This window comes from Corticium candelabrum, chromosome 1, assembly GCF_963422355.1.
Source record: "Corticium candelabrum chromosome 1, ooCorCand1.1, whole genome shotgun sequence".
NCBI classification, from domain to species: domain Eukaryota; kingdom Metazoa; phylum Porifera; class Homoscleromorpha; order Homosclerophorida; family Plakinidae; genus Corticium; species Corticium candelabrum.
The window spans coordinates 4,241,259-4,267,674 of record NC_085085.1 but is presented as its reverse complement, the minus strand read 5'-3'; the positions used below and the strand labels follow the sequence as shown (position 1 = coordinate 4,267,674).

General features: G+C 41.8%; 3 protein-coding genes and 1 long non-coding RNA gene across 8 annotated transcripts in view; 2 read left to right on the top strand and 2 right to left on the bottom strand.

Moving 5' to 3' along the window:
* Window positions 1–779, top strand: part of LOC134189296 (uncharacterized) — a 5,973-nt gene extending 5,194 nt beyond the window's left edge. The window contains exons 11-13 of one of the 5 annotated variants that reach the window (XM_062657539.1): window positions 68–205; window positions 261–335; window positions 408–779. The gene's annotated coding sequence lies outside the window, so the exon portion shown is untranslated. Of the gene's footprint in view, window positions 1–67; window positions 206–260 lie in introns of all 5 variants that reach the window. The other 4 variants (XM_062657552.1, XM_062657546.1, XM_062657557.1 and 1 more) reach the window with 4 other exon arrangements.
* A 1,186-nt stretch (window positions 780–1,965) lies between these two features.
* Window positions 1,966–2,582, bottom strand: LOC134197089 (uncharacterized). The gene is made up of 3 exons (XR_009972596.1): window positions 2,443–2,582; window positions 2,268–2,362; window positions 1,966–2,192 (listed from the first exon to the last, which is right to left on the bottom strand). It is a non-coding gene; the product is annotated as an uncharacterized LOC134197089 (long non-coding RNA).
* Window positions 2,583–4,645: 2,063 nt separating this feature from the next.
* On the bottom strand, window positions 4,646–10,316 carry LOC134197219 (putative DMBT1-like protein). Its single transcript, XM_062666505.1, has 5 exons — window positions 10,276–10,316; window positions 6,657–6,810; window positions 5,127–5,377; window positions 5,008–5,067; window positions 4,646–4,949 (listed from the first exon to the last, which is right to left on the bottom strand). The coding sequence occupies exons 1-5, from the start codon at window positions 10,286–10,288 to the stop codon at window positions 4,840–4,842; spliced, it is 588 nt and encodes a 195-aa protein (XP_062522489.1). The 5' UTR covers window positions 10,289–10,316; the 3' UTR covers window positions 4,646–4,839.
* A 9,864-nt stretch (window positions 10,317–20,180) lies between these two features.
* On the top strand, window positions 20,181–25,765 carry LOC134179886 (uncharacterized). Its single transcript, XM_062646937.1, has 6 exons — window positions 20,181–21,355; window positions 21,453–21,714; window positions 22,616–22,632; window positions 23,781–24,956; window positions 25,064–25,325; window positions 25,552–25,765. Exons 1-6 carry the CDS (start codon window positions 20,182–20,184, stop codon window positions 25,643–25,645), a joined length of 2,985 nt encoding a protein of 994 aa, XP_062502921.1. The 5' UTR covers window position 20,181; the 3' UTR covers window positions 25,646–25,765.
* Window positions 25,766–26,416: the final 651 nt, after the last annotated feature.

Genomic DNA, 26,416 nt, shown 5'->3' with positions numbered 1-26,416 from the left:
CCATGCGTTTGTATTGTCGGTACTTTTTGTCACTCAGCAATTTATTGATCTTAATGATATTGTTTAGGTATACATGAATGTGGAGTGTAGTAACATTATCTGTAGGGTGTGGATTCTCCAGTTGGTGATTATCTGTTTGCTGACCAACACAAGGGTGAAAATGAGGCTTTGAAACAGAAATGCTTAGAGACTAGAGACTGCTTAGGTAAACGGTATTAAAATATAGTCTACTGTTGCAGTAACTTGTTGCTAAAATGCAGGTTTTACTACTAATGGTATGTTGAAGTCATCAGTGCAATGGGGAGCTGAATGGACTGCTACAACTGCATCAAAGGGTGAAGGTCTTTTCATTCTTGGTAAATCTTTTGGGAAGAAAATGCATTATTTTATATTGACGGTTTTTATAGATATTGACTATTGCTCATTGAAAGTCAATGATTGCCCACAGTTTGCACACTGTGAGCGCTTGGGAGCAGGCAATTATAGCTATGTGTGCGAACCGGGTCTTGTTACGTCTACCGTGCAAAACAGTGGTCGAAAGTCTTGTCTTCCCCTCGAAACAGCAACTATGAGTAGCTACTTCGGCCATGGAGAATGCTGTGACCAAGAAGGTGGAGAACAGTGTCATGTTCCAGATGAGTGAAATTACTAACAATTTATCAAACTATTGAAATTGAAACATATGATGTTTTATTAAATTATTGGAACTCTGAAGGTTGTATTTAGATTTATACAGAATCAATAAAGAAGATAACTTTATTGATTAATATATCAACGGAGAGATAATTATGACGTAGTCTGTTTCTGCTATGTGTTCAGTGCAGTGTCAGAGAGACTTAATTGAAGTTAAAAGTTTAGTCCTAATGGTTGACTTTGGATGCTTTTGGTGTAGGTGGTTTACTGAAACAGGTTTTATGTTATTGCTGTAAGAAGGCCATCACACCCTTTATTACTAGTCCTGCATTTAGTGTAACTGTATTTAGTAGAATTTAAATGCCAATGGCATATGGTTTGTGGTGTTATGAATATAGCTATGCTATTTGCTACTATAGCCTAAACGTTTCTAATCTACTCGAGTCATTAGATAAATATAACTAGGATGCAGTTACCCTACCGGATACTCCAACGGCCATCAAAATCTGGGTTTAATGTTCTGTACAACGGCTTGGCATTTATACTGTTGCAGTCTTATGGACAACTGTCTTGTTATCGTTGAGAGTAGATGGCTCATTGATGATGATACTTTTGAGGCAATGGTTTCTAATGTGTTTGGGATGTGGAATATTCTGCACACACGCACACACACACACACACACACACACACACACACACACACACACACACACCACATGTACACATGAGTAATATAAAATAGAGGACTGTTATATACGTGTGGTACTTAAGTAAGATGCAAACTTGCAACTGTCACAATAGCATTGCTTCTCAACTTACGAATCTTCCTTTGTGAAATTCTGAAATAATATTAAGGATCATGGATACCACACTGCAGTGCGACCAAGTGACATTTTATCTCTATTGCACATGCAGTAACTTCATCATTCTAAGCAGAGACGACAGTGCGTGCACTTTCCCATTATATGTCGGACGTCAAACTTCTACAGACAACAGGCCATTTCCTTTATTTCTAAATAGCTATACAGGGTACATCATTTCCCACACAACTGTTGCAGCATGATGACTATCCGGTTAGTACAGCAACTGAGCCTCAGACTGATGATGTGCATGGTTCATATTTACTCTATCTCTGTTACAGGACTGTGCGTGTGTAACGAAGTTGGTTGGCAATCTTTTCCTTCTGTTGTAAGCAGAAATGACGTAAAATGTCATCACACAAGATTTTCTATCTTGACCTTTACAGAAGGTTGCATGCAAACACCCCAATCCCGGGATATCGCCCGTCGTTTATGCTACACTATACAGCAAGAATAGATGATTAGTACATTTTTCTAGTTTTGCCTCTATATAGATTTAATTAATTAATTAAAAAGGGCCTGATTCCCTACACAGACCGATTTTATGAAAAAAATTATTTCTATTAACTCTTTCCTTTATAATTTCATTTCATCATCAATTGCTACGTCTGCAAAGTGACAATATTCAAAACTCCTGGCTTCACCTTCAAATCGACGTGCATTCTTGAGTAACTCTGCACTTCCGGTATTCCTTTCTTCCTAGTCAGAAGCGACAGTACAACATGACTAGCTCCATTCGTCTCTTAAAGTGTAGAAACAGTGTCTGTAACTTACGTCTAGCTCACTTGCATGTTTCCAACCAACTTTGCAACCTGCGAAGATAGAATTGACGCTATCACGAGCCTTCTTCTTCTATGAAGTTGGCAAAACTAAAGCGTAGAACCAAAGACTTGGCACGACGATTCGTTATACACGAGGTACTACAACCATCTGATGGATCGATTTTTACCTCCGTTGCGCTGATGAGCGCATTTGACGTCTTTTCCATACAAAATTTGAACACCCCGACGTAGCGAAACTCGTCAAAATGAGCTTGAACGCACAAGAAAGATTCTAATCACATCAGACTGTTCGCGATGTACCCTCGCGTTCCCTGCATGCTCGAGCGAAGCGAGCACGCAATAACCGTTGCAACCTCGTTTAAAACAGCGGAGGCGTGTCTTGTTGCTATGGAGACAACTTTACCGTTAGACTGTTGAAACTTTACTAGCATTAACGAGTGATAAATTTTGGAACGTTTTAGCCGATAGTTTATATGTAACAGCTATGTCATGAATTATAATTATTTATTTTGTCAGTAGGAGATCAGGCGCCTTATTAAACGTGACTGCGCGGTTTCTCCCATAGGGTATACATACATACATATATACATATACAAAGTAGAGCTTCTATTAAACATACTGTTTCGATTAGCCGATCTGTTTGTCAATTTCATCAGCACCTCTCTACTAGACTGTTATGTAGCAATGCTAAAATGATACTAGCTAAATGTAGTATAGATGGCACGGCTAGTCCCTCCTGGTACTTATAATAAATAAAAATTATGTATATACATATATACATTTTATATTTTATTTTATTGATTACAACAAGGCAAACAAAACAGACATAACAGGCAAATCCCAAAAACAGTTATCTGAATCTAAAAGTAGTCTACCTTCTATCAGTCTAGCATTGAACTTCCACAAGCTAACTAACAGCTGCTCCCTAATAAGGCCACACCGTGTTATTTCTATGTTTCTCGACAGAAATCAGTGCGCGGTCGCGCGGAAAAAAAAACGCAAAAAAGAAAATGTCTGAAGAAACAGGGTAAGCAGTCGTATGTGGCCCAGTACGAACTCATCTGACACTGTGACTGTGCATGCAGCAACGTGTTAATTAATTTCCTATGGCACATGCTCTCTGATATGTTCACGTGGCACCTACCAAAGCATTGAAGATAATGTCTCTGAGAGCGTCGTGAGGTTTTGACCGTAAATTAGTCTGACGGCAGCCAAGGAGATGGTCACCAAAACCGTCAATTAATTAACTGACGACACTTGCATCTTACAGCAGAAGGATGAACTGGAAAAAGAGTTATGCCTAACCATAAGCGAACAGTAATACAGAACTCATGCCTGGTTATGGAAAGGCCAAGGTTTGGGAGGAACGGCTCTATAGCATAGCCACGCTTCCTGCAGCATGTAGTTCTGAAGTTGTGCTAAGTAAGTCTGGCTTGATCTCTCAGAGTGCAAGAAAGTTTGAAGGCTTCATAGTTACTACTATCTACTTGAGACTGAAATGTGTGTTGTGATGGTGAATCGACAATACAATTGGACTCAATTTCCAAAATTCTGGAGAAATTTTTCTTTAGCACTAGATTCGCCATCAGTTAGAAATCTGACTTATCAAAAGTTGTCATATGTTGTCCGACTATTGAAAATATTCGGTGCCAATGGAAATAGTCCTCCGCGCTACCCCCTCACTCTGCGAGGGTGTGGTTTGTTAAAATTATTATTTTATTTAAACTCGGGTTGTTTGAGAATTAATCAGTCCTAAACATCTTATTTTCTATAAGTCACATCTTTAACTTTTATTGATGAGCCTCCTCACTATTGAGACCCACGTGACACCCTTGATTGAGTTCCTCAAATTGGTAGACGAAAGTAAGCGTACGACAGCAACACAGCGATAAATGGACAGGAAAGACAGAGTTGTCAATGTTAAGGTTAGGTTTATGGTTATATATAGAGTTAGGAGTTACATTTTATAGCAATTTTTGAAATTGTTTCTTGCATGCATGGAGACAGGTTTTTCCTTCCGGAGACACCTTTCCTAAATAATTGTTCGCGGGATACTATTTCTTCTTACACTGGCCACGGGGGACGGTCTCTCTATACCGATTGTCTCGAGACGACGACGACCTTTGTCCAGAGCATTAAATAGAGCACAAAAATTATTCGGAGCGCCAAGTCCTTAACCTTGAGTGCTAATTTCAATAACGTCAAAGTTTGGCAAGATTTTTACTTTTTGAAAGCTCTATATATTGATATGTTACGCTGCTCAACACACACACACACACACACACACACACACACACACACACACACACACACACACACACACACACACACACACACACACACACACACACACACACACACACACACACACACACACACACACACACACACACGCACACACACACACACACACACACACACACACACACACACAACTAAAACATTATATAAGCTTGCTACGCGAGTTCTAATAATTCTGCGATTGCATAATACGTGAATATGTGTTCTTGTCACGTCAAACCAAACAGTCTAGCAACGTAAGATCAACAATCGGCATTCCCTACTTAAACATCGTAGGCCGCTCGGCGCCACCATTTGTAAATCATGAACATGATGAACGCTAAGACAGCGACAGCTGCAATGCTTCCCACTGAAATTTCCGCAGTGAGTGTGACTAGGAACAAAAAAACTTAAATATTGTAGTGCACTTAACCGATAATCATTGATCAAACCTTTGTCCGATTTGGAAGCTTTTGTGGGTACAACATCCGTGCGATCTCTATCATTGCTCACTACAACAAATTGTGTGTTTGGTTATTGTTTTCCTACAGACGTACCTTGCGAGTCATACCACAGACAACACCCACAGCTTGCCCTTGTGTGCATTTTCCGGTTTCCGAGGTAGTGTACAGGCATTGTGTTAGTGATGTTTCGGATCCGTCACAGTTGACATGGTCGAACCAGATGAATGGATCACGAGGCAAAATGGTGACGTACGTTGGTGTCTTTAGAATGTCTGCTTTGTCGTAGGAGCATTGACGGCACGCCACGTCTGCTTCATCTACACCCCAGGCATATGAGCACACAGAGCCCCATATACCACTAGAAACAGAGCAATTGTGAATATAGAAACTGATTGTGTAAAGTTGATGCTAATTACTAAAACAGTTATTTAGATAACGGTAATTTAACGTCCGACTGAATCTAACCACTGAATTTAACACGGACACTCTTTTTAACACCGACTGAATTTAACACAACACGTGCGGCTTCGTCACAATTTTTTCCGACACGCTGCATGCGCTCTGGCCGTAGTTCGTCCTTCGTTGTGATTTTTCCAAGACTTTAGAGGCAAAAACAACGTATTCAAACGTTTCTTACGTGTATTTCGCTTCGGACGCATTATTTGAGGCCGATGCGACGGAGAACGAGTGAGATATTCCGTTAGTGAAGACAATAACGCGCCACGTAGTAGGTATCTACATCATTTGGATATCTAAACGTTTCGCTTTTTTGCGATATCTTTCAGTAAAAGTTTCAGTAACTGTTTTCTAGGTTTAGCCGTTAGCCGTTGGGGAGAATTTGAGTTATGCCCATAGTAACGGCACGTTCTCTGTTGCTATGGCTATGTACCCGTATGTTTTGGTTAGAGAATGCAGTCTAGAACAATCATTCAAACCGTTTTCTAATATTCTATATGTTTATTAGCTCTCCAGACAACGATGCAACGCACCAGAATGCAGATCTTCTCGATGATGAAGACAGCGGCGACTCAATTAGTGTAGCGTAGACAGGAAGTAGCCATGAACGTATCGAAACATCAATAGCTACGAGAACTGCATCATTTCGAAATCGCAATTAACAGGCTTTTCAACTGTGTATGTATTGAAATTTTCGCTTGCATAAGGCGGCTACAGTTGCGAATAAGTAGGTAATCGACTGTTGCATCGCGTTAGTGTCAAGTGTTGGCGTTAATATCAGCAAACGGTAGTTGAAGGGTTAATGTTTTTAATTTATTAGAAAGGATGCCGACTCTAGTTGATTTGAAACTGCACCGCAGAGCATGTATGCACACGTGTGTGTGTGTGTGTGTGTGTGTGTGTGTGTGTGTGTGTGTGTGTGTTTGTTTGTGTGTGTGTGTGTGTGTGTGTGTGTGTGTGTGTGTGTGTGTGTGTCTGTGTCTGTGTGTCTGTGTGTCTGTGTGTCTGTGTGTGTGTGTGTGTGTCTGTGTGCGTGCGTGTGTTTGCGTGTGTTTGCGTGTGTGTGCGTATGTGTGCATGCGTGCGTGCGTGCGTGCGTGCGTGCGTGCATCCGTGCGTGCGTGAGTGTGTGTGTGCTCTATTTAATGCACACGTATACAGCTCTACATGAATTTGCATACTTGTGTAGTATCATAAATAGCCCTTGGTATTCGTTGACGCCTCCAGCAAGTCGACAATTTATTGGTATGGACCTTTTGTTAAGCAAGAGTTCAGCATCTGATCGATATTCAGGTAGACTAGCATTTGATGTTTTTGTAGGAGCCGATCTCTTACCTATAAAACAATTAACAAAAATTAACAATTCATAAACTCTAGCATAAAATGGATCACAAAGACAGTCGACTACATTGCGGCCATTTGTATTGCCTTGGCACCGATGGACTACACTGATCGACACGATCAGGGGTCTGCATTATTCATTGGAACATTTGCCATCAGTTTGCGGTTCCAGTGGAAGACAGATAGGCTAGTGGAGATGAACGACATCACTATGATGTGGGATACAGCCATCCCTACTACTAAGAAGATCGGTGGCAATTGTGTTGACATCTGCTTGAGAAATAATAAGACAGACGTTTGTCTTCTTACTGATATCAGTTGCTCTGCTGATGGCAACATCGCCAGGAAAGAGGCTGACAAGTCTACAGAGTACATCTGTCAGTGTCTTGCGGGTACAGAGGTACTAAGCCGCATGTGGCTGTGGCGGAAGCTGGTTGTTCCAGTGCTGTTGGAAGCGTAGAGCACAATACGGTGGCTGCACATTACTAGTCTAGGTCATCACAACCTGCACCACTTTCAGAAGACAGTGCTTCTTGGATCCAGTCAGACCTAGAGACGGATCTTCTGCAAAGTCATATCTTCTGTATAGACATCCATGATTGTCTAGGCACCTCTCAGGCAGGGTTTGCTTAGAGCACTTACGAGACACCTTACATGGGACTGATGTGGTGAAAACAACATAATTAAGGTTTGGCGAGCAGTTGGAAACCTTGCTAAAGACCCCGTGAGCTGAGGATTCATTCTGGTTTCCTTGTTTCAAGTTTCGGCCTTCTTGTTTCAAGTTCCGGTCTTTTTTGCAAGTTTCAGTTGTTTTGAGTTCCGGTTTCTCTTTGTAATCCTATCTTTAGTTCACTTGTCTAGTCTTTCGGTTCTCTATTCGGCGATTCCGAACATTTCATGCGTAATTACGCGAGCTCGAGAAAGGAATACTTCTAAATTGACGCGGTGTCTAGAAGTGACACCGTTGAAATTACGATGTTCTCGCTGAGTTCTAGTCGCGTGAGCTTCATCTCTGACTATTGGGAAGGCTCAAGTAACAATTGCGTAGTTTTGCGATACCGCTGAACGTATACACACACTATAGTTCCTACGACAAAGTCTCGTCGCGAATCCGCTGTGAGTCGTCTTGAGTTCGCTATAAATACTCGCATAACTTCTCATCATAAGCCGTCCGTTGCCACGCTTCTGCTAACTTATAAAGTTTTCTGCTTTAATTAATATGCCGCTATGACATCTACAAAGAAAAAACTAGTGTCCTATCTTGGCCTTTAGGTTCTTGCGATATTAGTACAACCATGCCTCTCTAGAGTTAGTTACTAAAGTCTCTTGGTTTAGTAAATTTGCTCTCTATCCGTACCTATATAAATTCTAGACTATCAGAAAAGGTAAACAGGCACTTTTCATAAACGTTTATCAGTCTTGCAATATGTGGAGCAGCGTTTTATATCTAGACTTTATTTGTAGATCTCACGTCCATTCACATGCGTGTGTATCTAGATAGAGAGGACGCTTGTAGCTACTATCTGCTTACCTGTCACTTGCACCAGGTTGAACAGTAGAAGACAGAACGTTAGCGTGCAGAGTCTGAGATAGCTGAAGCCCATGCTTCTGGAAAGCTCGCTAATTGTCTCCTAGTGTGCGTTAATATAATGACTTATTACCATTCCCACGTGTACATGTATGCATGTCATCAAAGAGTAGCGCGCACATTGTCGTGCTTATTCTCTTCTGATCATGTATCGTTCTAGCAAAGCGTCTAGCCCGGGTAACGCTGCGTCAAATGCATCTGCCGTTGCCAATAGATCATGGTAAAGTCTAAAAAGTCGAGTTGCATAGGATGATGACTATGAACCCGCGGAGGACATGACACTACTCTCTGTTCGCGTTTACTGTGAATCTGGAACTACGTAATGAGGCACCTGTGTTGGTTTAGAAACACTTAACTAATTGCCTGTGACCTATGACGTCAATAGCTTGTTTACTGTGACTCCGGATTTACTGTTACTGACACAGAGGTGTTTTACTGTGACTTACAATACGTGCAAAACACGAGGAAAAAGAAGAAGAAAAATTTCTAGAAAAAAGACGGGATGCAGAAAAGACATCATGGAGAGCTCTAACATTACAAATAAGATAGATGACGACTACGAAGTGACGGCAGTTGATAGTGATGTCGCATTGACCAGCCAAGCCCAGACGAACACTACCAAGCGTTGCTGAACGCATGAAGCTTTGCACTAGAGTAATTAATAGTAATGAAGTAATTGACATGGCATCTGCTTACGTGACCACTTATCTGTAAATCATATCGTAACCATAACGTCCTAATAGACTAGTGGTCTTTGATATGCAAAAACCTTATCTTCCTGGGTGTGTCTTAGTTACATGCTATGTTGAGCGTCGACAAGAAATCCGGGCTCTTGCGCTTTCGAATGATGCCAAGATCGTCGCTTACCGACGAAGGACACAGGAGTTAAAGCGATTTTTAAATACACAGTGAACGCGAACAGAGAGTAGTGTATCTTTGAGTTTCTGTTGCTATTGAGTGACACTAAAGTTTGGATAGCAGTTAGAAACCCAGCGAAACTCCCTGTGATAAATACCCGTCCATGGCCCATTCTGATTTCCCTTTTTTATCGAATTAGGTCCCCGCTTTCAATTTTCCATTTCCGCATTTCTAGTTTTAGGTTGCGGTCATCTCATTCCATGGCACAGACATACACGACACAGACACACAGACACACAGACACACACACACACACACACACACACACACACAGAGACACACAGACACACACACACACACACACACACACACACACACACACACACACACACACACACACACACACACGACACATATCCATGAGTTTCGGTCTCGTTTCGATTTCCGGCTTCCGGTTGTAATTCCATCTTCTTGTTCACGTGTCAAGTAATCCATGAAATTTGCTGTCCGCTAAACATCCAAAGTTTGCATACATGCGTGAGTACGCGAATGCGACAACGTATAGTTTGAGATTGACGTGGTGATATGGAGCTGACAAACGGTAGGATCTGTCTACCCGTAACGAAGATGCTTCTAGACATGAGATCGAGTTACGTAAGTTCGACCTCTTGGGGAGTAAAACTATTGCGTAGGCTTGATGATACCGCTCGCATCCAGTATACATATACTGTCACCACAGCTGAATTCTACGGTTTTGCTGATTCGAGCTTCTTGGCTCTAAACTGTCGCTGTGTCGCGTCTGCGTAATACTGTTACCAACCACGCCTCCTTATAATTTCTAGCTAGTGAAAGTGTCTCGGTGTACTCTCTATCCATACTCAAAAGTGACAAGGGAAACTATAGTAAACGTTCATGATAGCTTTTAAGTCTTGCAGTGTCTGTATAGCAACTTCACCGCTTGATTTTAGATCTCGCGTCTACGTACGCGTACAACACTTTTAGTATGTGCTTACCTGTCACTTGCATCACGTTTTGACTGCATGTGAAGAACAATAGCAGGCAGAACGTTAGCTGGCAGAGATAGCTGCTATCCATGGCTTGCTGGCGCTTCCCTTGCTAACTCCCGGATAAAGGAATAAATTTATCTAACTCCTCTTCATATCTACGTTGCAATTAATGCTATATATAGCTCAGTGCGTAGAAAGCAGGGGCATGTCATGTTTTGCACAATTTTTGGCTCTTATATAATGCGTTTATGTACACGATAAGCAGGGCTTCGTCTTCAAGCAAAGGGAAACGGACAAGTTTAGTAAATTTAGACCTGCTGCGTTTTCTCATGCAAAACACAGTACGCATGCGTAAAAGCTGACGTCGGAATAAAATGAAATTTAAAGTAGCTTTTTTGCTGGCCTGGTTACATAGTTTTTCGTAAATATTGTTTAATGTCCGACCTATGGAAACTGTCAGATTTCGAGTATTCTAAGTTGCAAGTAACGTAAGTATGCTTGGGTGACAAAATATCTTATAGAAAACTACTTCCGCTAGATAAGCTGTGGTGATAAAGGGGTTAGATTTCCCAAAAAAAATGGGAAATGATTTTGCATGGTATGTGACCACATTTGCTTAGCAGGGACGCTGTTTCCTTGAAAGTTATCTGGGAGACACTCTTGCGCGGGAACATCATTTTTTCGACATGCACCGGTAACGGGAACGGTCTCTAACTCGCTAGGGTCTGGAGCCTGAGTGCTAATATTTGACGTCGTCCTAGATTTTGGCAATATTGTCATATTATGCGTGAAACTTCATATTGATATGCTAAGCCGTTCGAGATATGTCGTGTTCACACACAGACACACATGCAGACAAACACAAAAACCTTAAAACTTTGCTACGAGGGTTGCAATAATTCTAAGATAGCATATTACGTGATTGACAATCAAAAACAAAGAGTATATCAAACCAATACTACAAACCAGCATTCCTTGTCACAAGAAGAGACTACATGCCAGTATAACCTCCTCTTCCACCTTTCCAAGAGCAGTAAAGAATGCCCAAATTATGAGGCATCCCACGCCTCAACATGTGCCACCGATGATTGCGTCTACGAACAAAAATCTTAAATATAGTATAGTGCGATAATCATTGATCAAACCTTCATTGGGTTTGGAAGAATCTGTGGGATCCCTTGAAATTATTTCATTTTTAGGTAGAACAATGCATGCTTGATCTCCTTTTTTATTGCTCACTACAACAACATTAACGTCAATTTTTGCGTTTTCTTGTTGTTTTTCTTTATAAATGCGCTTTCAAGTCATACCACACACACACACACACACACACATACACACACACACACACACACACACACACACACACACACACACACACACACACACACACACACACACACACACAACTAAAACATTATACTAGCTTGCTACGCGAGTTCTAATAATTCTGCGATTGCATAATACGTGAATATGTGTTCTTGTCACGTCAAATATGTGAAGGGAGGCAAACCTTACAATAAACGTCAACAGACCAGACGAGGGTTTGTCTGTTTTCAATGCGGAGAATAAGGACACTACCAATGGGAATGTACGAAGAAGACGGCGAAGAACCAAAAAAGTCATTGGAATTTAGGCGTGGCAAAGTTGCTAAACCAGGAGATGCAATTCAGAGAACAAAGAAGGTACAACAAGCTCGAAACTCCCAGAAGGTAGATTTAGAAGGAAGCTCGTCTCAGGAGGATAAAGAATCAAGTTATTGCATTGACTCTGTCACAAAGAATGTTTACTGTGCAGAAACTGTTCGTGATACATTAAGGAAACTTGAGGTGAATGTACGAGTGAATGACTGTTTCTTAACTTTTAGAGTCGATACAGGAGCGGACGTTTCCTTGATGGATGAGATAGCGTGGAATAAATTGGGACAGCCCAAGTTGAGTAAGAAGAGGGAGCAGCTACGAAATGCTTCAGGTCGAATCATGAGATTTAAGGGCACGATGACAGGTCAGCTTAGATTTTGCAACAACCTTGCACCTATTTAATTCTACGTGAGACAAGGAAAAGGCTCAAACCTGCTGGGAATGGATTGGGTGAAAAAGGTTGGGATGGCGACAGTGTGCAGAGACTATCTTAAAGCCATGGGAAACCATGGTGGTGTAATGTTGACAGAATCAAGTGAGATTGCAGCACCAGTGGAGAAACTATTACAGCAGTTCTCAGTGTGGGCATCTCTGTGCGACCAGAGGCGGATTTGAAGGTTTTTTCATTACGGCGACCTCCTATGCATCTTCGGGCACAGATCGAGAAGGAATTGAAAAGGAACGTGAAAAACAGTGTATTAGAACTAGTTAACATCGCTCTATGTGCTTTTCCAACAGTGAACATTGTTAAACCGAACGATGATATCAGGATATGGGGTGATTTTAAACCCTCAATCGGATTATGGTAGTTGATCAATATCTAATCCTTATACCAGCAGAGATGTTTAGTTCCCTAGCTGGGGGTAAAATGTTCTCCAAGATTGATCTGAATGATGCTTACAACCAGTTACGGGTGGACGAGGAAAGTCAAAAGTGGCTGGTGTTTAACACGCACAAAGGACTGTTCAAATATAGACGATTACCGTTTGGAATCAGTTCAGCGCCTGCCATTTTCCAGAGAACAATAGCCAAAGTCTTGGAAGGCGTGAGAGGAATTTGCATCTATATGGATGATATTCTTATCTCAGGAAAAGATAAACAAGAATACATGCAGAATTTGTCGCAAGTATTTCAAAAGTTACAGCAACATGGTTTCCGTATTAGAAGAGACAAATGCTCATTCTGTCAACCATCTGTGCAATATTTGGGACATATAATTGACAGCTCAAGAATCAGAGTATCAAATGAAAGAGTTAAGGCAATACAATTGATGAAACCACCTAGAGACCAGTCAGAGTTACGATCATTCTTAGGCATGGTTAATTATTTTGAAAAATTCTTTCCACAAATGTCTAGCCATACTCTACCTCTAAATCAACTGCTGAAGAAAGATACAAAATGGAACTGGTCATCAACGCAAGAAAGTGCTTTTCAAAGGGTGAAACAAGAATTAATATCTCTACCAATACTGGCAAAATATGATATGTCTCTTCCCGTGGGACTAGCCTGTGACGCAAGCGAAAAAGACTTAGGAGTATGTTTGTTCCAAGTGACACAAGGGAAAGAGCATCCAGTGGTGTACACGTCAAAGTCTTTGACAAAAGCTGAACGAAATAATTCTCAGATAGAATTGGAGGCGTTATTCATAATATTTGGGACTAGAATATTTCGATATTTCCTCCTGGGTAGAAAGTTTGTTCTCAGAACTGACCATCGACCATTACTGACAGGTTTTGATTCTAACAAACTGACAACTTCTACCCGAACAAGTGGACGCCTTGCTCGCTGGGCACTCCAGTTATCACAGTATGACTATGAAATTCAATACCGGCGATCAGTTGAACATGGGAATGCAGACTGTCTATCCCGTCTTCCAGTTGGACATGACGAGGATTTTGAAAAGACAAATGAATACGAAGATCAGTCAGAAAGATACATAGCCGCAATGGAATCTCAATTCATCAAAGATGGACCAATTCTTTTTGATCAACTACAAAGATATACAAATCAGGATCGCACTCTTCAACAAGTTATGAAATTTATCAATGACGGCTGGCCTTCAACAGTTAAGACCAACGCTCTCTTAGATTTTGTTGCATGCCAGGATCAGTTGTCAGTGTGTGACGGATGCATACTAAAATATGCAGAAGAGCCTAGAATAGTGGTTCCAAAGGCAATAAGGGAGCAGTTACTATCAGAATTGCACAAATCACACGTTGGTATGGAGAGGATGAAGAAACTTGCGCGGAGGTTCATATGGTGGCCAGGTATCGACAGAGATATAGAGAGTATGGCCTAAAATTGTGAAAATTGTGCTGTGCATGCTGATAGACCACCAGAAGTACCCTTACATCCATCGGAGTTTCCTGAGTGCCCTTGGGCAAGAATTCACATTGATTTTGCCGGACCATTTTGTAAAAAATGTGTTTTGTTGTGGTCGATGCGTTGTCAAAATGGCCTGAGGTAATACAGCTACCTGAGGGAGCGACTTCAGCGAGCCAAACCATTACTCAACTTTGTCGCATCTTCGCAAGGTTTGGTATTTCAAAGCAAATCGTGTCAGATAATGGGCCCCAATTCGTGTCGTCAGAATTCAGAACTTTCTGTAAGAAACATGGTATTCATCATACCTTAGTATCTCTCTACCATCCCCAAAGCAACGGGTAGGCGGAAGGTTTTGTTAAAACGTTGAAGGGGCAATCAAGGAAGGCATGGAGAGCGGAAAGGCAAGTTTGAAAGAGGTAGTGACATTTTTTGTCAGTCTACAGAAATACCAGCCATAGCACTACAAATGTTTCTCCAGCAAGGCTCCTGATGAATAGGGATCTGCGTTCTCAACTGGATTTACTAAAGCCGCCACAAAAGTCCTCAGTGTTGACCAAGACTTTGAAGGAAACGATGAAAAAGGCTCAAGCAAAACAAAAGGGAGGTCACGACCAAACAGCGAGTGAGAGAAATGCAATTAGACCATATGATATGGTGTTGGTACGTCACGCAGAGATGCCAAAGTGGAGAAACGCCAGAGTAGTACACGTTTTGGGGAGAGGTATTATACAGTATAGTATACAGAGACGGAGGTAAGACAAAAGGTTCACGTGGATCACTTGAGACTGCACCCACGGTCAAATCAACTACCAACCCAGCATCTAGTAAAAGATGAACCAGATATAGAGCCTAGAGACGTCGCAGGTAGCAATAGAGACAACAAACGATAGGATTAATTTAGCAGTGACACAGAGCCTGAGTCCTTAGACGATGGTACTGAAGACGAGTTGAGTGCGCCTAAAGTTGCCACAGGAGTATAGCAGCCAAGAAGAAGTCAGCGTACTACAAAGGCGATACCACCTACAAGATATGGAGAGTGGACAGTATAGAGAGGCTATAGAACTGATATAATCATAGTGCTGCAAATTTTGTGTTCTGCGTAGAAAGGAGGGAGATAATGTGGCATCCGGGGTTTCAAAGGTGGGGCAGCCCAGTCATTTGGATAGCCGGCTGACGAATACATGTTTCCTTTGTTGTGTTCATTGTGTTCAATTACATTTATTCTTACCAATCTTTGAGTCCGATGCTAACGTAACCTCTTCTGTAAAATCTCTGGAGCTATCGTTAAGCCAAAAGGCATTCTTTTCCAGGAACATGCATCAAATGGCGTGCCAAGTGTGGTCAGTGGCTGTGATTCTTTATCAAGCGGTACAGTACGTGCCAATAGCCATTCTTGACGTCAGCTACACTAAATACTTTTGCACTTGACAATTCCGATAGTATGTCATCCAAAGTTGGAATTTGATACTGCGTTCTTCTAAGTGCCTTGTTTAGAGGTTTCGGGTCCAAACATATTCTCGGCTTTGTATTGGGATTGTGTACTATCACCAAACCTGACATTCAGTCTGTCGGTTTAACCGTTCCCTGTATTACATTTAGCTTCTCAAAGCGGTCTAGCTCAAGCTTTAGTTTATGTTTCTTTGCAATCGGCAGTCGTCTCACTGGTTGTTGTACTGGTTTGACACTGTTGTCCATATCTAGATGAATTGGCTCTCCCAGTGTTCCGATATCAGGTTCGAACACATGTTTGTATTGACTATACAAACTGTCCTGTGTCATTCTCTGTAATGCAGGTTTCTTTTCATCTTCAATTTTGCTTGAATCTGATAACATTGAATCGTGACTAATTCCATTTGCTGTACAGTAGGTGCTCTTAGCACTGAATTTGGTGCTTGTTTTACAGCAATAACGTCTTGCATTTATTTCTGTTCTTAGGGTTCTTGATATTAGCACTGCATTTTCCAAGAATTTTCATCTTTGACTGGTTAAACATGGTTAACTCTGTCTGACAACGCTCAAGCTTGCAGTCTGTTGGCATATCTTTCTCTCTCAGAGCGCTACGGGTAGCGCCTGTGTCGATTTGAAACTGTACGGGTTTGCTTAGTACCAGCATGTTTGCCATAATTCTTCTGTAGTACTTGTCTCCTACACTTTTTAGTTTTCTGGTGTCTCCGTTAGTGCAAGCATACACTCATTATCACAGCTTGTTACCTCATCGTGCGCGGTGTGTACTCTGTCTCTTCTTTTGCTCATTTGCTTGCTTCTGCAGATTCTTGCAAAATGATTCTCCGTGCCACCTATTCCACAGCGTTTTCCAAACGCTGGGATTTTACTGCAGATCTCTCGTATTGCAAGCCGCAGTACTAGCTTGCAATGCAATTTACGTGCTCCTCTCGTAGGACCACTTTTCGTTCGTTTGTTTTGACATTTTTACGGTTTCTTCTGACTTCTGCGTTTCCTTACTGCATGAATCGCTGGACTTGACTCACTTGTCATAACTTTCATCTGGCGTGACGTCGATTCGTATGCTCGACAAGTGCTCACACATTCTTGCAGTGTCATGTCTTGCTGTTGGAGCAGCCGCTTCCTTGGGGAATTCTTGTGTACTCCAAATACGATTTGGTCACGAACTCGTTCCGCTGACTTGTCGATCCTCAAATATGTATGTCTTCGCTAAACCATGCACGTAGAGCAGTCACATACTGAGTCTCATCGGGCTTTAGTTATTGTCTTTGAAATTGAAAGAGGGAACTGTACCTATTAGCTGCGACAGAAATCTATCATTCATTCATTTATTCATTGGGAGCGCTTATAGATAACATTTACGTTACCTACACAATGACATTCCATTAATTCTATGACTTTGCTCATACCTTTCTTGTCGTCTTCTGTCTGTCTCGAAGGCTAATGCATTATAGATCTCCAATGCCTCAGAACCAATACACGTTGACGTGGCAATTCGGTACTGATCATCCTGTTCCTTGAAGCGAGAAACGATTTCGTATGTTCTGTGACATTGGTACGCTGTCCTGCATCAAGAATGGTGACGCCGCTGGAGGTGATGCCTCCACTATGCGATCTGCTTCGTCTTGGGGTTCCAATCGTCTTCGATAGTCGTTCCCTCCGACTCCTGTAACTCTTCGATAGTTCACACGTAGTTTAGTTCATTCACTTTTGACACCATGTATCGCGAAAGTATGTATTAGTATCTACTACATTCTTACACAGTTGCCTTCTCCTCGGCACCAGTCACCATGTACTATCTGCTCTACTGTCAAACACTGTGTTTCGCGCGCTAGTTAGCTAGGTATATCTATCCCCGGGTAAGTACTTTCCGAATGTGACCATTCTTATAATTACTATTTACATTGCTACAGTCTGCTACCACAGTTTGATATATTGATCTACTTCTTCTGCGCGGTAATGGGCGTGCTAACGCATTAGTCTTGCGTAACCAGACACTTTTGCCGTGCCATACTTCCGCGAAACAACGCGAGACTACCTCCAAAGCATTACTAAGAATCTTGGCGCGGCTCTAGCTGCCGCTGCAAACTTTGGTTTGGTCAGAGCGCCAGCTGGGCACCCCTTGCAGAAACGCAGGGCGGCAGGCACACATTATGTAGAGTATGTATTATGCGTTTCCTGTCCACTTGACCTAGAAATTTCAACTCATTAGCCTCGACCTTTCAGACCCCTGTAGAGTCGCGTCTGGGATGGTACCGCCTCTTCTGACTTTTTTATAGTGCTCAATTTCGCAAATGCATACCTTTCCAATAACGGCTGTAATACAAGAACAACGAAAACATGCCGCCCTAAAACGCCCTAAACGTGTAGCGCCGATTCAAGTCGTCTGGGATTGGGAGGCCGAGGACCTGGGTACGAGGCTACCGCTGCAGGAGGTCTTTTTGCACCTCCTCTCACGTGCGAGCAGGTAGCCTCACAAGCCAGGCTCTTACACGCAGTCGCTGAGCTAAACGCACGTGAATCACGCGAGGAGGATTATTTGCCGAAATTCCTCCAGCGCGAGAAGAGCCTGGTCGCTTTCGAGAACGTCATAGTGATGTGGGACCCCAGATCCGGTTTCATAGCTTGGATAAGTCTAATTCGATTTCCTAAAGAGCTCGATAGTGTAATTGGGTTTGATACATGAAACGCAGACAAGTCCTCCGCGGAGAGCGCTTGAACACGAAGTGAAGCTGCATGTTGATGGACAGAGTGCTGGTGAATAATGAGCCCAGGAATGGCCTATATATGGGACTGGTCCGCTGAACCTACACTCTCCAGCAATGTTTCTTTCTACTGAGCTCATGTGTAGGTTTGAAACCGACGTAGCAGTGTTCACACCACTCTTGCGCGTCTACTCTGACATCTAGTCTGTGGGAGAAATGGTTTGAGAACTGCCGCCCTGTTTCACTCAACGGTTCATCAAAGCAGTGGTATACAGCTTGTTGACCTCTCCTGACGATCAGATGGCGTGCATTGCTAACACAGTCTATCTGAAATGAACGTGTGATGGCATCGGCGTAGACAGATCGAGTCCAAGATTCGGGGGGGGCACTCTGGAAAATTTTCTCAAATCTGACGACACACGTAGCAAAACGACGCATCATGCCTTACTGAATACTCGAGCCAAGTGTACTTTTGATATCAATCTGCAATGAACGATCTAGCCTTTTGACCATGTAAACGTGGTAGATGGATATTTCGACAGAATTGGCTGTCTAGCCGTATCTCCTGCACTACGTGGCAAGTCTTCAATAAACAGCAATTTTTTGACTAGCTAATGCCCAATGTCCATGCAGTTTACGTTCCAACTACTAAGTATATATGCCAATATATCCGAACCGTCGATTTTGTATCTTGCAGAGTCTGATTCTGTTGCAATCGTCGAATCCTGGCATTCATTACCAGACTCTGGATCACAGTCTTTCTCTCGTGATCGATTGGGAACACCTAAAGTCGAATCTGCTACTGTAAACATAGTGGCTGAAGTGTAGCGGTTGTGACGATGACAAGAGGCCGTAGGAGAATACGAATTCAACAGCACCTTCTGGTTGGTAAAGCGATGTAGAAACGTATATGGTGTAAGATCGTCGTCTGACAGTGAATGTTCCTCTGTTTCACCTGATACAGTGTGAAGACTACTATAAAGTTAGCAACCGTGAATGATCAGCAACTAGACGCGTAATGCCTCATATGAAACCTATAGGCCATGAACTATGACTAACTTACCGCTTAAGCCTAAAGAAAGATAATATACTGCCCTTTCGTGTCGATTGCGGGAAGCCTGTTTCCCTAAATAACGCACTAGATCGCATTAAGAACTTATTATTGTAATCAGCATCATTATCATCATTAACAATCACTAATGGCTAGCTAGTCCTAGAATTTGAAAACATTGGTTGCAATTAGCAAATTACGGGATCAAAATTTAAAAAGTAGCCAAATTTTGGGGGCATGTGCCCCCAGCAGGCCCCCATATCTACGCCACTGGTGACGGTACTTTCGATCTAGCAAGCAACTCTTTTTACGATATTGGCTTGGCTCTCCTCGCGGCGAACTGGAAACACCTAGACGTGGGAAAACAGCAGCGCAGTGGACCTACCATGTTCAGGAAGTGTAGAGTTGACTCCTAGTTGAATGCGCTGTGTACTACGTACGACTTATTTCAATGCATGAACTCTGAGTGCTACATACGCTAACCGCCTACAATACATGAGTTCATTTCTCAAACTACCGCGCTGCAGATTGGTAGTCGTCTAGATTCAGCGGTGTACGTACTGTTGGCGAAACTGAATGCTGGAGCAATTTCGGAAAAAGCTCCTCCTCCTCCTCGCGTGATTCACGTGCGTTTAGCTCAACAACTGCGCGGAAAAGCCTGGCTTGCGAGGCTATACGATACGCGCTAGACCATGCCGCTACACGGGTCTGGGAGGTCAAGGCTGCTATGGCATACCGGACGAAAGTCGCTGATCCTGTCTTTCTCCTCTTTCTATATTTTCTGACGTCGTTAACGACGTGGATCACTAGCTTCGCGAACGACTACTTCTACGAAAAGTACGACGTCGACACGAACAGAACGAAACAATGCGGAAATACGACAGGCGTCGCATTCGAAACGGAAAGAGACGCTCAGTCGGCCGCTTCAAAATGGTTGCTCTACATTACCCTGACTATCTACATTCCGTCGATCTTGGTCACCCTAGTGGCTGGTGGGTGGTCGGATCGGATCAAATATGGCAGGAGATTGATGATGGTGATTCCGTTGATGGGAGGATGTTGGCTCACTGTTGTGGTACTTATTGTTGTCCACTTGAAATTATCAATCGGATATCTTTTTCTTGGAAGTACACCGTATGGCTTCACGGGCGGTAGCACCCTACACTATCTGGCAATGTATTCCTATGTGTCTGATGTGTCTAGTCCTGAAACAAGGACTAGACGTCTTGGCATACTGAGTGCAATGATGGCTGTAGGAGCAGGCGCAGGAAGAGTGGGAGGAGGTCTTCTTTTGCAGCATGTTGGCTCGTCTGCTCTTCTCATTTCCTCTCTCTTTTGTTGCGTTGTCGGCATGTTGTATGTGATTGTCTTGCTTGATGATTCGTCAAACATTGATGGGAGAGACGTGAATACTTCAGAGGGTGAGCACGAGCTCGGTACAAACCTTGTTAATGATGGTGGTAGTGAGGATGATGTCAGTGGCAATGATTTTGATGAAGATGGTGCTTTGACTAATAATTACAGCAATGGTGGCTGTAATATGGAGTCGGTTACTGGACCAATTCGGATATTGAAAACAAGGGAGCTAACTCTCAAGCCACGATGGTGCCTTTGCCTGTTGTTGGTTGCCGACGGTCTCACTATTCTTATTAGTGATGGTGCACCTACCATAGAGTACCTCTATTTTCTTGGTACACCTTTATGTTGGGATATAAGCACAATTGGTTTCTTTTTTGGGTCTTCTTATCTCTTCATGATTATTGGGGCAACGGTCGTCTTGACTGTTTTCACGAATTTTATTTACCTGAGAGATACAACAATTGTATTGGTGGGCATTCTATTTTTTGTTGGACTATACGTCTGTTTGGCTTTTGTTACCTCAACGTGGAACGTGTTTTTAGGTATAGTTGATTAGAGAAGCATCCTTCTATATGTTGTGTGGTTATGAAATAGTTATTCTGTGTTGTTCTGATCAGTTGTTGTTTGTTTGTATTGAAGTTTTGGCTATCTGCTTGCCATCTGGTGTTGTTGCTCCAACATTGACATCTATGTTATCAAAATGTGTTGTAAAAGAACACCAAGGAGCCCTCTTCTCTCTTTCAGCATCTGTGGAGACCACAAATTCATTACTAGCACTTGTAATATTTAATCCATTGTATTCTGCTACCAACCAAGAAGATATCAGCTTTCTTCCCAATTCTGGAGCCTTCACATTTCTTGTCATGGCTTTTGTTTATACTATTATATTTGTCGTTATCCTGTAAGTCTTGTTTGTTGTGTGATGTTAGTATATAGCTTTCACTGGTTAATTAATGAAGTAATTTTGGTGATGTTGGTCATTGTGATAGCTGTAGTGTTTATGTAATTTTTGCAAACTGATTACTGTAAATTAGCTCTATTTAAGAGTGTGCATTAGAAAAATAATGAGAACTAATTAAACCTATGAACAATGAAAATATATCAACTGAATTGTTAGCACAATTTTTAGCAATATTTTTATTGCAAATTTAATCAGCCAATGAATACAGCTATTACTGTTTAGAATTTGCAGTTTTTAACTTTAGTTATTTCATCTTTGGTGACATGCTTTCTTCTATTTTAGAATTTTACACTGTTCTAGCTCTTGGAAGTACTCATTTGGAAAGCAGATCGAAACGAACCAATCACTGCTGAGCAATGAAGACACATAGAGTGTGGCATATGACATTCAGCGGTATCTAAAACATCATGATCTGATGTAATGCTTGAGTGAGGCGAAGATACAACTACGAAGACATTGTATAGGATGCTATTAAATAGGTATGATCTATTTAATAACTACTATAACAAATATAGTCTGTTCAACGAGATGAGAAATAATAGAGAACCCAGTCTCACTCTGTACAGCAATGGGACATTTTTCAACACAATGACCACCACTGCACAGCTTGCAGGAAGCTGACAGGAGAGACAAACTCAGGGGGGCATATTGTGTTGTGCAAATTGTAGTGTACTACTACAACTACAATTGTGCAGTTGAGCTAAAGGTGACAAGTGCCCACATTGTAGAGATTTTTTGCATCTCTTGCTTGTGACATTCCCTTGCCAAATTTGCCAGACAAGTTGGTATCCCCAAGAAAATTTGGACATCAATGTGAATTTGATTCGCCACAATTCTCTAGGCACTCGTCGGGCCTTGGTATGGCTCAGTCTCTACAGTGCAGGTGTGCATAATCATATAGAGTGTTATAAGTTAATACAATAACTCACACCACAACTAACTGCTATTTTAATATTATTATTATGTTCAGCAGCATGCAGCGTTCTGTCTAGTAAATATTTTCAGCAGCAAATGATAGCAGAGCTAGATATAGCTAGATCGAAATTTTTATTACATTTGAACTCTTGCTATTTCAAACTCACAGTATGAGAGGATTTAATTAATTAGTATACATGGACCACAACAAAAATAAATTCCTACTGTGCTAATTAATAATAACAAAGTGGCCTGGGGAGGAGCTAAAATTTAAGCTTTGCTGGGTCTGTGTGTACCAGGCAACATCAGTGTCATATGCACTGACCGTGACAGCTGTAGTCTGTGTCTGAGACCACGTAGACCTACTTTAGATCTGCTTGGCCGCCAGGAGAATAGACAAATTGCAATCAATTAATTAATATTGTTCTTCGATTTGACAACTAGCTACATACTGCAAGTGAATAGTGGGCGCGCCAGAGTAGGTCTAGTACAATCTTGGCGCTGCAAAACTTGGCTTGGCGCTGCATGCAGCGTCATAGCCCCAGATGGGTACGGGTGTAAGTAGTCTCACGCTATTAGTCTCGCCTAGCCAGACTTTACCCGCCATCATACTTCCGGCGTTGTCCTCCATATCCGGGTTATTACGGTTGCCTGTTACATCGTACGAAGTTCAAGCTCTTCGGCAGATATGTCTATGGCAACGAGTAGTTTGAGGCAATCTTGACAACAGAAATTTTGAGCTCTGGTCTTGTACATGTTCTAATACCATATTGGGTGATAGTTAGAAGTTTAGAATATTCATTAGAACTAGCCTACATCCGGCAATCTGAGCGCATGCTGTAGGCAGTGGAAATCGAACCCACCCCGCCCCTAGTCTACTTTCTGTCTATAGAGACACACACCGAGTCTACTTTATTGCACTTATATAACGCAACTTCCGCATACTGGACGAATGGAGGGAAGTTGCAATTATTATGTAAATTGACCGCAAGCCATAATATTTTTAGTGCAGTAACTGACGTTAGAGACTGCAAATAGCAAAACGGTTGCTAAGGATCGATGCCTACATGTGACCTGCCTCGCATTGTGAGGTATGGCATCCTGCCGTGTACGAGTGCCTGATCCTGTTCTTTTATTCTTTTTTTATGCGTTGATGTCGCAAATTACTTGGATCACTAGCTTTTTGAATGACTACTTCTATAGTGAATACGACGTGCACAGCAATAATAGGACACAAACGTGTGGAAACAACACGGGGATCGAATTCAAAGCGGAGAGGAAGGCTCAGTCTGTTGCTTCAAAATGGCTTCTGTACTTTCTTGTGTCTATCTACATTCCGTCGGTCGTCGTGACTCTAGCGATTGGCAGCTGGTCGGATAGACTCAAACACGGAAGGAGGTTGATGATGATAATTCCAGTGATCGGAGGAACTTGCGTAACAATTGTGCTGCTTGTTATTGTTTACTGGAAATTGCCCATTGGTTACATGTTTTTTGGTACTATACCATATGGGTTGTGCGGCGGTAGCACTTTGGTGTATCTGGCTGTCTATTCTTACACGTCAGACATGTCTAGCATCAAAACAAGAACGAGACGTCTTGGCATACTGAGTGCAATGATGGCTCTAGGAGCAGGCATGGGACGAACGGCTGGTGGCGTTCTGCTGCAGTACATTGGCCCTTTTAGTGTTCTCTTCGCCTGTCTGTTCAGTTATGTTTTCTGCTTGTTGTATGTGTTGTTCTTGCTTGATGATCCGCTGAGGATTGAAGGTGAAGACAAAGGTAATTTCAATGACCAGGAGAGCTTAGCTGTGAGAAGTGTTCAAGATGATTATGCTGATCATGATGTTCCTCCATCCAATGATGGAAATGGTGATTCTACTCCACCCGATGATGGAAATGGATGTATGAAGTCTGCCATGAAAGGATTTCTGATATTGAAATCAGGGGAGTTACACGTTAAACCAAAATGGTGTCTTTGCCTGTTGTTGCTTGCTGACGGCTTCAGTATTCTCATCAGTGATGCTTCACCTACCATAATGTACCTTTATTTTCTGGGGACACCTATGTGTTGGAGTACGAGTATAATTGGCTACTTCTTTGGATTGTCGTATTTTTGTATGATTTTGGGGGCTACAATCGTTTTAACTCTTTTTACCGCTTTTCTTCACATGAGAGATACAACAATTGTATTGGTGGGCATTCTATCTTTTATTGCAGAATTCGTCTATCTCGCATTTGTCACTTCGACATGGAGCATGTTTCTAGGTATATTTGATTAGTCAATCATTCTACTCTGTGTTACTGTATGTGCCTGTAAAGTAGCTTGTTTTCAATTACTTGCTGTTGCTCTGATCAGTTGTTGTTTATTGAAGTTTTGGGCATTGGCTTACCATCTGCTGTTGTTGCTCCAACATTGAGATCTATGTTATCAAAATGTGTTGTGAAAGAACACCAAGGAGCCCTCTTCTCTCTTTCATCATCCGTGGAGACCACAAATTCATTACTAGCACTAGTAATCTTCAATCCATTGTATTCTGCTATCAATCAAGACAATATCAGCTTTCTACCCAATTCTGGAGCTTTCACCTTTCTTGTCATGGCTTTGGTCTATGCAGTCATGTTCATTCTCATAGTGTAATTCATATTTGTTTGCTATAGATTAATCAATTGACAGAGGGTGATGATGTTAAGTAGCTACTGCTACTACATTTTGAACAATAGTTGTCATGACAGTTTATGAAGAGTGGAGTCAGATTGAAATATTACAGATATCTGAATGTTTATAAATACTGTAGCTTAAACTTTAACAGAACTTGGGTTTGGTGGTATCGGTTTATTGATGCCTTATGTTTCATCATAGAATTTTACACTTCTCGAAGTCGTGGAGGCCTTCAATCGTGAGAAAAACTGAATCAAGAGAATCACTGTTGAGAAATCAAGACAAAGCAGCTTAGCATTGCACACGGTATGTAAACGTCATGTTCATTTTTATAGACTACTAGCTGAGCAGCCTGTTATTTGAATGTGACAAATTATGTCTAACTTACAAATTAGTAGACAATACATTGGATTGATTTGACATGTGAGTGACCACTTTGCACCAAATATAGGGTCTTCCTAATACCAATGAAAGTGAAGGAACACCTATTGTGTGCAATTTTTCCCGTGGCATCTGTGAAAATTGAGTTCTGAACTGTTACTCTCTTGCCTTCCTTGTCAGTGCATCATGGGAGCAAATGACTTTTGTTGCATTGCCTAGCAGTACTGAACCAGGTGGGCAATGTCTGCAGTACGTAAATGGGTGCATATACACATTTATACAGAATATGGTATAATTCCATGGCCAAACTGCTGTGCACTTGAAGAATATTTACTAAAGAATATTTACTAAGTCTATCATCTATGAACAAATTTACATCATTGTCAAATACTTTCTACACACTCCTAAATGAAACACTTTGATAATAACTATATATTAGCATATACAGCTGTTTTCAAGTTAGCCTGTGTTTACAGCTAGGTGACTCAAGCTATCCTGCAATTATCGACTGAGTGCAAGAAAAATGAAGTAAAATTGTGCGACGTACTGTATTGATGTATAGGAGGAGATTTTTGTTTCTAGTTTTTTGCTTTAATAGTGAATAAAATATTCTGACCCTACCCCAGTACAAGTATCCCGTTGTTTGGTATTACGTTTAATTTAGTTTTGGTTTTAGTTTTTCAAG